The 12,589-nt window shown below is 40.1% G+C and overlaps 1 protein-coding gene across 1 annotated transcript in view; it reads left to right on the forward strand.

The window, feature by feature from the left end:
- TAF1 (TATA-box binding protein associated factor 1) overlaps positions 1 to 12,365 on the forward strand; it is a 30,270-nt gene extending 17,905 nt beyond the window's left edge. Inside the window, 15 exon segments of the mRNA XM_030967694.1 lie at positions 106 to 317; positions 562 to 670; positions 865 to 963; positions 1,537 to 1,714; positions 2,992 to 3,059; positions 3,465 to 3,587; positions 3,940 to 4,032; positions 4,109 to 4,193; positions 4,677 to 4,744; positions 4,823 to 4,939; positions 7,688 to 7,813; positions 9,302 to 9,400; positions 9,601 to 9,751; positions 10,522 to 10,699; positions 11,722 to 12,365. Coding sequence (XP_030823554.1) covers positions 106 to 317; positions 562 to 670; positions 865 to 963; positions 1,537 to 1,714; positions 2,992 to 3,059; positions 3,465 to 3,587; positions 3,940 to 4,032; positions 4,109 to 4,193; positions 4,677 to 4,744; positions 4,823 to 4,939; positions 7,688 to 7,813; positions 9,302 to 9,400; positions 9,601 to 9,751; positions 10,522 to 10,699; positions 11,722 to 11,938 — 1,923 coding nt within the window. The 3' untranslated portion in view covers positions 11,939 to 12,365.
- Positions 12,366 to 12,589: the final 224 nt, after the last annotated feature.

The following is a 12,589-nucleotide window of genomic DNA, read 5'->3' on the forward strand; positions in this document are numbered from 1 at the left end:
TTCTAGTGATGTACTAAAGATCTCACTGAGGGATTTTAATGATGCTTTGCATCAAAACTAGCAACCCATATGTGAATTCTGATCCATCACCTTCTATTTTTGCAGCTAAAGTGTGGAGCATGTGGTGCAATAGGGCACATGAGGACTAATAAGTTCTGCCCTCTTTACTACCAAACAAATGCCCCACCTTCTAATCCTGTTGCAATGACAGAGGAGCAGGAGGAAGAGCTGGAAAAAACAGTCATTCACAATGACAATGAAGAACTCATCAAAGTTGAAGGAACAAAAATTGTTCTGGGAAAACAACTGATTGAGAGGTAAGGGAAAAAGCAGAGATACTGGTGGGGATAATAATAAACAATGTAGAGTTTAATGCAGAATACTCATATGTATATTAGTCACAGGAATAAAGTGACAGGGCTTTACATAAACTGTTATTACAGAATTTCAATTAAGCATTTGGTATTATGGCAGATGGAACCAAAGCCAGTACTGGGGAATAAATTGTCTTGATTCACGTGAGGGCTGGAGGAAGTATTGTGCTTTTTTGTTTGTGCCTAGTGCTGATGAGGTCCGCAGGAAATCCCTGGTCCTGAAGTTCCCTAAGCAGCAGCTTCCTCCGAAGAAGAAGCGTCGCGTAGGGACAACGGTGCACTGTGATTATCTCAACGTGAGTGAAGAGTTACTGAGCTGATTGCAGCACCTCCATTTCTGTTTGCACCAGCTGGCCAGGCCCTTAACTGCTCCTGTGCAACCTCCTCGTGCCTGCCCAGAAAATTAACAAGCTAAATTGTCTAGGATTTCTGTGAGTAAATGTATTGCAGCTTGGAACTGCCTTAATTTTTCTGCCTCTCATATTTTCAGCGTCCCCATAAATCCATCCACCGGCGGAGAACAGATCCCATGGTGACACTCTCGTCCATCTTGGAGGGCATCATCAATGACATCAGGGATCTTCCCAATGTAAGTTTGAGCTATGACATCCAAATCCTGCATCTCAAGCAATATGGTCGAAGTAGGGTATGTGTTGTAGATACCAGAATTTGGATAGTTTTGTATGGATACATGTTCAAAGCTCAAATGTGATTTTTTAAAATATTTTCTTTCAACAAAACCACCAAAGGATGAATGAAATGTAGCAGTGTATAATGCTTTTGTATATGTGGCAGTGGAGAAGATCTGTCCTTCACTCTTTTCTGACCAGACTTTGCCAGAAACTTGCAAAATCAAAAGATTAAATGGAAGATTTGAGTTGAAATGAGAATTTAAAAGTTCAGTTTCTTGACTTTTGTGCTGCAATTGAAAATGCCACAAATTCTCAGTGAGATTTTCCTTCTTATAGTGGTATTAGAAAATACTGCGTGGAAGAAAGTGTTTGTCATCATGGGGTTGAGCTTATTCTGTTTCCCCCAGTGCAGTTAAGGAACTGTTTGTGTAAAGGTTTTATACATTAGTGCCTGTTTAACTGTGGAAGTTAAACTGAGATTAACTGTGCTATTACTGTGCTAATAACCATTTGTTTCTTTTCCTCCTCAGACATACCCCTTCCACACTCCTGTAAATCCAAAAGTTGTCAAAGATTATTACAAGATCATTACCCGGCCCATGGATTTACAGACCCTGCGTGAAAATGTCCGTAAGAGGCAGTACCCATCCCGGGAGGAGTTCAGGGAGCACCTGGAGCTCATTGTGAAGAACAGTGCCACATACAATGGTAAAAACACAGGGAAATCCTGCTTCTGCTAATACACTGTGCATGGGTGAGCTGTGGAACATTTAGAGTCAACAAAAGCAACATAAAAGCAGAGTAAATTCACTTCCAGATGGCAATAGTGAATGTATATTTTTCCAGATATACCTGAAAGATTATATTAATTTTAATAAGCTAATTAATAAAATATAATAAGAAATAAGTGAATTCCAGCAAGTAGGAACAACTAAATGATGACTGTGATGTGGTAATTGAAGTTCAGTTATGGGTCTGTGTCTTGGGGTGACTTAGTGACTGAAGACTTCTGCGTGTTTCAAGTCCTGCCTACCTCCTTCATAGCTAAGTAAAATATTGTTTTCAGTAGATTACATTATTATGCTCTATTGAATCAATCTTCTAATACAAATAAGAATAGTTCACACCCATTGAAGCTGGTGCCTTGGAGCATGCAGCTTTGAGTAGAGTTTGCTGTCATGATTTTACATATTTTATTCTCAGTTGCAATAAACTTTTTCCCCATTTGGGAAGGTCAGGAAACTAGTTTAAAAAAATGAAAGAAAACTACTTTAAAAAAAAAGCATAGATTCTGTGGTAGAGCATGTATCTGCTGGGGAAAAGTGCTGATTCATTGGCTTTATTCTGACTACTGATAGAAATGTCTTTGTCCAAAATATACTAATTTGACAGAAAAACCTCCCAGCTGCACTGAGTCTGTCTAGGCTGTGCACCATTGAGGGTGACATTACTGAGTTTGTGTCTTTGCTGCTTCCTTTATTATTTTGACAGTTAAATCCCTGATTTCTCCTAATAAGTAAGATCCTTTTTTTTCATAGTTCTGTTGCTTGTTTCCATGTCTGAGGAATCCTGAAATTATCTAAAGCTGTGGGGTTTTGAATATTCCTTAAATGTCCATCTTGCCTTCCTTAGTAGTTCTTCTTCACTGACTGGACTTAATGAAGGAAACAGAAATTTCATGATTTATACTGTGAATATTTGGCAGAGGTGTAGGGCTTGGAGGCCAGTCTGCCACAGGCACAGCTGCCTTCCAAAGGGTTTCCAAACCTTACTAGAATGTATGCCAGAAATGTTATTTACTACTAATAACATTTTCTCATATAAAATGCATGCTGAACTTGAATAACTGTGTGTAGTGAAAATATACTTGAGTATATTCTCCTAACTGTGCCAGAAATATTATCAGTGATGCCTTAGGAGTAAAGATAAATCATATTGTGACGTGGCCTTTTTAATCAAGCTGCACTTGCTGTGTGTGTTTGCAGGGCCAAAGCACTCACTGACACAGATATCCCAGTCCATGCTTGACCTGTGTGATGAAAAGCTAAAAGAGGCAAGTTCTTGAATGTGTTGTGGTCAGAATGGAGGGGGAGGGATGATCAGGGGTGCTTGAAGTCTTTGAGACTAGAGTATGTGCATAGGCAAAACACAGGGGTTTAGGGAGAGTAGTGGAAAATCAAAGGAGTTCTTCCTCCTACCCCAGAAGGTACTTGAATTTTTACCATTTTAATCAGTTCTCATCAGGGCCTTTCTGAAAAAAAAAAACAAACCAAACAGATGCTTATTTCTTATTCTAGTTACTTTATCTTCTCTAAAGGGTTATATCTTGACTATTGCCTCCTGTTAGTTTCAAGTGTTTTCATAAAAAGGTGCATGGGAGTCTCTGTGGGACAGAGTATTGTGATAATTAAGTTTTTAGTTTAGGGTCAGCCACTGAATTTCCCTACTTCTTTTGCAGAAGGAAGATAAACTGGCTCGATTAGAAAAAGCAATTAATCCTCTCCTGGATGATGATGATCAAGTGGCCTTTTCCTTCATTTTGGATAACATTGTGACTCAAAAGATGATGGCAGTTCCAGATGTATGTATCTTGAGTGACTGAGTGTGATGTGTAAAACGTGCTGATCTTGTTGTGGAGAAAACAGTGCTGTTAAATAGAACAGTCTTCTGTAAAATTATCAATTTGTATTATATGTTCCTACTGTCAGATAGATATCAACAGGCCTAGTTAAAAGTCCAACTGTTAGATCTTTTCTCTGTGTCCCTCCTGAACCTAAATGATTGGATTCAAGAAGTCTTGTTATAAACACCTTAAATACATTTGGAGCGTTAATAAATTCTGCAGACTTGTTTTATGACATTTGTAGCTCAAACTGTAGAAAATTCTACACAGAGGCTTTCTAAACCTGTTTTCTTTTTTTTTTTTTTTGCAGTCTTGGCCATTTCACCATCCAGTTAACAAGAAGTTTGTTCCTGACTATTACAAGGTGATTGCTAATCCGATGGATCTGGAGACCATCCGCAAGGTGAGCAGCTTGGGCTGAGCAGTCTCTTGAGAGGTGTTTGGACTTGATCACTCACTGGGTGACAATTCTCTTCCAGAATATCTCCAAACACAAATACCAGAACAGGGAGACTTTCCTGGATGATGTTAACCTCATCCTTGCCAACAGCATTAAGTACAATGGTAGGTGTTGGAAATGAGGCTTCAGCTGCCTTTTGTACTTAAATGAATTCATCTGGGCACCTGTACTGCCAAAGTGTGTTGAAGCTTGAGGCTGTGATTCATAAACTTGATGATTGTTTTCCTTTCTTGAGAAAATAAATGCTTAAACAGTGCTGTTTTTCCTGTCACATGACACTTTATTACCATCTGGTGCAGAATGTGGCATTTGGGGAGGATGTTGTGCTTGCTCAGTACATGTCTCTGATCCAATGTTTTGCTTCTGGGAATTTCCTTGAGACTGACAGGGTACAACCTTCCTGTGTCCTAAATCATACTTTTAATGCTGGAACAAACTGGTTGTGCTATTTTAGCTGAATGTGAGCTCTGCTTACTCAGAAGGAGTTAGGATTTAGGGGTCTGTGTAACCAAAACCTGTCCTGCTGTCTTGGCAGCTGGAATTGAAAAAACTTCAGAATGTATAAAGAGATTTGTTTCTTCCTACAGGGTCAGACAGCCAGTACACAAAAACAGCCCAGGAGATTGTAAACATCTGTTACCAGACTTTAGCTGAGGTATGTGGACAACTTTAGTGGAATATTTACAGTTTGAATTTTCTGTTCTGCAACCTTAGTAAGCTTTTTTGTTCTTAGTATGATGAGCACCTGACTCAACTCGAGAGAGACATCTCTACTGCCAAGGAAGCAGCACTGGAGGAGGCAGATCTGGAGAGTCTTGATCCTATGACCCCTGGTCCCTACACTCCACAGGCAAGTGACCAAGCCAGGCTTTCACTTTCTTTTAGTTTCCATCTCCTGAGTGTTTGATCCCAATTTTCCTCTTTGTTTCGTGTTCTCCATCTGTCTGCAGTTTGTCTTTTAGTATAGTATCTTGTTGGATGGTGTGCTAACACTTGCTTTTTAAGAATAAATATAAGAAGGAGTTCTGATACTTTAGAAAGTGAGGTACCTAAGATAAAGAGAAACATTTCCCAAGCAAGTTGTAAAACTGGTCTACAGATGAGCTGTAGGTCTACAAATGTACAGTCAGGTACAGCTGAGTGTGGGTTGGAAGGTCAAGGACTGTGCAAGTGTAACATTTGAAACCCTCAAAAGTCAAGCAGTGGACAGGTAAGGAGAACATGAGGACAAAAGATGGATGTAGAATGCTGAGAGAAATCCTGGGAGCTGTTTGGTGGTGGCATTGTTGGAAAGGCTCATTGCTGTGGGTGAAGGAACTCCCTAATAAGGTCAGCAAAGTCCCAATGTACCCTCATTACTGGGATTCTTTACATCTCTTGTTCCAGTTGTAGTGGAAAATAATGTTTTTTAACCTTTATCATTATTTTATAGCAGACAATTGTGTGTCTCAGGTATTTTCTACGTGTTACAGAGCAAGTTCATGCTGGGCTTCTTTTCAGTGTTTAGTTTGGCAAAGATTTATAAGCTACTTAGACTTTTTAAAAAAAAATTCTTATTTTGGGTTGTTTGATGTTTTAAAAAACATCAGTTAAAAACTTCCACCAGGAATGACAAGTTAATTCATGAAAACTAAAATTAACTTTGCAATTTGCCTAGAAAAGCAGGGGATGTCATCCTAGTGTCTGAGATGTGCCTTTTGTTTATTTGAAAAAGTTCATAGGCCTTGGAAAAGATCTCTGTGTTGATAATTGAATGATAAAATGCAAATGTTGGGGTATAAGAAGACAAAGCAAAACTTTCTTTGCAGTTGTTCAGCCCAGTTGTAGGCCAATAATTTTTCAGTTCTGTGCAAGTCTGATGTAATTATGTCTGGAAAGTTGCATTTAATTTCAGCAAAGTCAGAGCAGAAAAGGAAGGCCTGAAGTTCAGGAACAATTTAAGATCTTATAAAGATTATTTTTAAGTGAAAAATGAGTTTAAAAATTCTTTAGGCAAGAAGTATACAAAGACTGTATGGCTGAGCCAGGATAGGAGGACACAAATGGGTTTGAGGCAATATTTAACACCCTCCCATCCATCTCTCCCCACAAAAATACCCAAAAGGTAGCATTTTAGGAAGGTAGAAAGCATTTGCTAGAAATCATGACCAAATTCAACTGGCTGGGAATGCTGAAACTGAGTATCAATGGAAAAAGACCTTCCTGCCAGTAGGAAGTGTTGGGCTGCAGGAGAGTCTTTGGAGATGAGTTATTGAAACTATTTGTTGACACATTTCAAGAATTAAATGGCATCAGTGGTGATCCTAATGCATCAGAGAGTGAGGGACAAAAATGCCATTTTCTTATCTGATGGTTTGCTTCCCAAGAGCAATGTTACTTGGTCTGATTTTATTCCAAGCTGGTGATCAAAAGAGAGGGAAGGAGGCCTGAGCAGGGAATGTCCTTGCTAAGAGGAAAGAGCTCTCTGAGCTTCTGCCTTGAACTTGTCACCTGCAGGCCACCCTTTCCTTCTGCTTTTTGGCATAAGTCCCACTTCCCACACTCCCAAACTTGCCACAGATGGCAGGTCTGGGGGAATTGCTTGGCTTTAGTTCCCTTTTTAAATGCAGTTATGACAGCCAACATTTATCTCCCCACATGAGTCTTCAGAGGTTGGCCTCCAGGATATAAAAAGCAAATACAGTTGAGAGCTGTCTGTGCTTTACATGTCTGTTTAAATTCTTAGGAAGTCTGTTTTGCCTAATTTAAGAATTATTTCTATTGTTCTTAAGACTTTCATGAGTATTGTCATGGCCTATGAAGTGTGTATTGTAAGGGAACTTTATTAAAATCCTAATATGTAGTTCCTCATTAACTCTTCAGAGCTCAATCTGCATGCAAACTGCAGGTTGGCATTTGGAACACTTTATCCAAATCCCCTTTTGCTTGCCTGTGTCAGCTTTAGGAGTTGAGACAATGACTTACATGGGATTGATTGGAAGCTGAAGCTTTGCTGTTTCATAGGTGCTAGACTTTTCCCAATTCTCATTGGAACATTTGGGGCTGCAACAGCATTCCCATTATAAGGAAGTAAATGAAAAGGATCATGCTGAGTCAGACCAAAGGTTGATGTAATCAAGTCTCCTGTCTCTGGCAGGGAACAGAAGTAGGTGGATGCAAACATGCAGTGATAATTTTTACAGCAAACCCTCTCTGCTTCTGGGAATTGGTTGTTCAGGCACCTTAAACTTGTGTTGGACGTGGACCATTGTATTTATGAGCTGCAGAGAGGTCTATTCTCTATAAATTTACTGAATCCTTTAGGAGCCCATTTGTGATTTTGGCCTTTGCAGAACAGCACTGTATAGAAGTGCTGACTTCTATTTTAAAATCTGTTATTTGGCAAACTTCAAAGCTGAGGTTTTGAGCCATTGCATTTACCCTATTTGTTCTTTAAGAATAATTAGCTCATTTTGACTAAACAGTGTGTAATAATGTGTACACCATGCCAAAAATATGCATTTAGTCCTGAAATCCCAGTCTTGCCTCTCAAGATAATGTTCCAGTCTCAGTTCAGTGCCTGAGAATGTTCTGTCTCCTGTTTCCACCTATACTTTAGCCACCAGATTTGTATGATACCAGCACTTCCCTCAGTGTGTCCCATGGTGCTTCATTCTATCAAGATGAAAGCAATTTGTCTGCTATGGACACTCCCATCACTACCTCAGGGAAGCGAGGAACTCAGGTCAGAATCCTCAATTTTCTCATCTGGTTGGGGAGTTGTCTTGTATGAGCAAATTACTAAAAGGAGGCAATGACTTTGTAGGAAATAGGTGACAAATATCAGGTTTTCCAAGCAGAGAAGGGAATCTCTTCCAAAAGTTATGATATTTTCTTCATTTTGACTGCTCTGAGGCAAATTTAAAAAAAATAAAATTAAAGAGCACTGGAAATTGAGACACTGCAAAACAAAGAATAGAGAATCAAAAGCTGCAAAAAAATCTGCCTAAGGCCAGGTATTTGTTTGCTTCACTGCTTCTGGAAGTAGAAACCTGGTGACTCATGCTACAGAGGGTTAATATGCAATCCCTTGTTAATTCTGAATAAGGAAATGGTGAAGGATATTCTACAGATTCACAAGATCATAATTAGATTATTATGGTTGCATCCAGTGACAATTAGGAGCTTGGAAAATATGGTTGCCACTGTAGATACCTTATAGTTTTAAAAGGAAAAGCAGACAGGTTAAAGAGATTCAATAATTAGAAATGAATTTGTTACAGTAACCACAGAATATTTTTCCTTAGTCTTTATTCTGTATTAAACAAAACAATAAATGTTGAAGGAGAGGGAATAGCAGAATGATATGCAGTAATAGGACCATGAAAGTAAATTACCAGGAGGATGAAGAAGGTGAGGAGCCATAAGACTGAAGGTGGTACCAGAAAGATTGGTGAGAGCTATTCTGAACAATGCAGGCAAACAGAGATTGGTTATGAATAGTTCTGTGTAGTATTGTAGCCATCTGTAGCTTTGTGAATGCCTTCTAGATTTGGAAGTCTTTAAACTTCCTGTGGAAATAGAAATAGTCTTTGGGACAGAATCTTGCATGTCCTCTTTTTCTTGGACTCATGGGGACTGTGGGAAGAACAAGAAGGGAAGGACAGAAAAAGATTTGGGGGAAATGCTGTATGCTTTTAAAATATATTATGAAAATAAGCATTTTTTTTACAACCTAGTGCTATTTTCCAGAAATAACTAGTAGAACAAGGAATTCTGGTCTGTGAGGCTGGAGATTCCCAATTCAAGGATGAGCACACCAGGTCGAAGTGTGTAGAGACTGTGCTCTCTGATCTTGCAATAAAGAGAAGAAGGATCCTTGCTCTGAGAGTGATCCACAAATATTTTCCTTTCTGTCTTTCCCTTCCTGTACTCCCACACCCATCTCTGTGGCTCAGGTGTCCCTCACAACCCCGGGTGATGTCCTCGGTGTCACTGCTGCTCTGGGTGATGTCCAGCAGTGCCCTCCTCGGTGTCACTGCTGCTCTGGGTGATTTCCAGCAGTGCCCTCCTCGGTGTCACTGCTGCTCTGGGTGATGTCCAGCAGTGCCCTCCTCAGTGTCACTGCTGCTCTGGGTGATGTCCAGCAGTGCCCTCCTCGGTGTCACTGCTGCTCTGGGTGATGTCCAGCAGTGCCCTCCTCAGTGTCACTGCTCTTTGTGTTCCCATCCAGATGCGCCAGGGGAGAGGTCGGCTGGGCGAGGAAGATTCTGATGTGGATATTGAAGGATTTGATGAGGATGATGATGGCAAGCCTAAGACTCCAGCCCCAGTGAGTATATTTAAAGAAATCCCAGCCACAGCGTAGGTGCTGACTCTCAGGACTGTCTGTTAAGACAGGCTCTGAAATGCAGTTTGGAAAAGTTAGCTCTGTGAAATGAGGGAATGCTTCAGAGTGGACAGAGTGGGAAATCCCTGATAGAAATGGCAGCTTGTTGCTGGATCTTCAGCATCCCTGTTTGTGTGACCCAGGAGGTTGAAGATGCAGATGGTGACCTTGCTGATGAAGAAGAAGGATCAGCCCAGCAGCCCCAGGCCAGTGTCCTCTATGAAGACTTGCTTATGTCTGATGGAGAGGATGATGATGATGGGAGTGATGAAGAAGGAGATAATCCTTTCTCATGTAAGTGTCCTTTTCTGATTGTTGATGAACCCAACTGATCTCATGCTTCCATCACAAAAACATGCAGTAGAAAGCAGAGACCAAAGGGACAAGATGAGGAAACTGGGTGAATACAAATGGGACTGAAACCAAAATAGGAATGGGAATGCTGTAAATACAGACACACATGAAAGCAGGGTTAAAACAAGATCTTGTTGATTGTATTTCATAAAGTGAAACTGCAAATGGTTCTGAAAACTCTGTGAATATGATTTGGTATGCAGAGCCAGGAATGGGTAGTCTAGTATAAGTACATTTATTTTGATATGAAATAGGGTTATGAATGTTAAATGTAAAATGTTAATGTTAAAACAATGTTATCACAAACAGGAAGAGGTGTACAGAGGTGATTCAGACTGTTTCTGTGTTTTAATACAAACTTATACAGAAAAGGATATAGTGTTTAGTTTATAGTATATAGTATGTAGCATACAGTATTTACCAATGACTTCTGAAAATTATTAGGAGGGAAGAAGGGGGAACTTTCCAGAGTAGACAAGACATAAGGCCTTTTTGAGTAATGGTGGTAATGAGATTGCTTTAGAAAACATCAGAATTGGGCACACAGTGGGTGGTGTCACCTCCCAGATACCTTTTCTGCTGCCTTGTGGAGACAGGACTTTGTAAACATTCCTTACAACCAACACTGCAGCCTTGAGCCACAGACAGTGGGTATGTAGGTGACAGAACAAACCTGGCAGTTCCTGACCAAACTTTGGTTCATTACACAGCTATCCAGCTGAGTGAGAGTGGCAGCGACTCAGATGTGGAGCCCAATGCAGTGAGACCCAAACAACCTCATGTTCTTCAAGAGAACACAAGGATGGGCATGGACAATGAAGAAAGCATGATGTCCTATGAAGGAGACGGTGGGGAGACATCTCATGTTATGGAGGACAGCAATATCAGGTAATTAGACATGGTTAAATCCCTTCTCTTAAAGATTTTTGAAATGTTCATCATAAAAACCTGAAGAATATCTCGTATTTTTCATAAAGTTATCTTGTGACTGTTCTTACTGTTGCAACCATAATTACAATTTATTCTTACTGACAGAAATTTGGGGTTGCTGTTAGATTTTCACTAATAAAAATATGAGTTAAATTAGAAAAAAAAATCACCTATTTTTTTATTTTAGGTTAGATGATTTCTTGCACATATGTAGTGGGTTTTGATGGCAGGACAAATAAAGGTTTTTATAAGCTATCTCAAACTACAAGATGCCTTTGAAGTTAAAAAATGATTTAGCAGATAATTTTTTTTCCCCTCTAAGAACAAGGATGTCCTGACTTGAAATTCTGCTGCTTAGTTGAAGTCCAGAAGTGTAGGAATATACATATTCTGTATTTTGGAAGGTGTTCAATTATTAGAAAATTAAAAGTACAACAATATCAGCTTTATTTTTTGTATTTGAGAGAACAGCAACCTACTCTCCCTTCTCTGGACATTCTGTAGAGTATAAGTATTTGATTCTCTGTTCTTCTTCTACTTGTGGAATTCAGTTTCTTGGTGCCATTATTGATATTTGCCTAATAAATCACAGGCATCAGAGCTGATAGGTAGCTGGGCTGGCAGGCAATGGTCATTCCAGCCCAGGACCTTGACAGGAGTCAGCAGGAAGTTCTAGAGAAGATGGGAATGGGCTGAAAACACTCCTGCACTTTCTGTCTGCACTGAAGGTGACAGAAGCTGTTGGAGCAATCAGTTTTTCCTCCCTGGAGTGTATCAGAGTGGAGTGAAGATACTGGAATTGGTTCACTGGAGAACTGTTTTTTCTTTAGTTTCTGTTTTAAAAAGCTGGCCCGTGACAGAATTGAAATGCACAGTGGTTCCCCAGTGTTCACAGGACTTCAAGCCAACTCTCACAGCAGTTAAAGACAGAATTGCTGGTATCAGCAGCTCATTTGAAATTATTTTCTTCTTGCTTCTAGTTATGGCAGCTATGAAGAACCAGACCCAAAGTCCAACACAAGAGACACGAGTTTCAGCAGCATTGGAGGCTATGAGATCTCAGAAGAGGAGGAGGAGGAAGAGCAGCAGCGCTCTGGGCCAAGCGTGTTAAGTCAGGTCCATCTGTCTGAGGATGAGGAGGACAGTGAGGACTTTCACTCCATTGCAGGAGACAGTGACCTGGACTCAGATGAATGAACTCCCTTCCCTGAGATGATGGTCATTCTGAGCCACTCTTGGCTCCTGAATTTCTCTTGTCCCAGTTTCAGTGTAGTGTGGGCTGTGTCGATAAGATTTTTTTTTTTTTTATTTTTAGATAAGATATTTTAATTGATTATAAAACATGTTATATGAATGAGTAAATGGTGAAAAATGAGCTTTAGACAAGCGTGTCTTGCTGAAGCCTTGGCTTGTTGTAGCCTGTACTGGTTCCAGAATTCAGATACAGGTTTGTGTGGTTTGTTCTTCAGTCTTCATTGATGTAAAGTAATTCCTCAGAAATACTGGCCTGTTGGATATGTGCATGTCTGTCAGGAAAAAATGCTTGCTCTGAATGAAATACTTGCTGTTGATGAACAACTGTAAGGCAATTTTCATTTCATAAAGGGGAGCTTTTTCTCTGGGACCACAAACACAGTGTCTGATGTCTGACCCCTGAGTGATTTGGGAACTGCCTAAAGACTACCAATACTTCAAAAACAGCTGCCCGACTTTTCTATAAGTTGCAACTACTTCCAGAAACCAGACTTTGGTAATGTGAGCCTTCAGGAAGGCTCACTGTTCACTGGAGACTGCTAATTGTCAGTGCCCCAGGGAAGCTGTTGCAGATCCCGGGGTTCGGTACGGAGT

This window comes from Camarhynchus parvulus, chromosome 4A (assembly GCF_901933205.1).
Source record: "Camarhynchus parvulus chromosome 4A, STF_HiC, whole genome shotgun sequence".
NCBI lineage: Eukaryota > Metazoa > Chordata > Aves > Passeriformes > Thraupidae > Camarhynchus > Camarhynchus parvulus.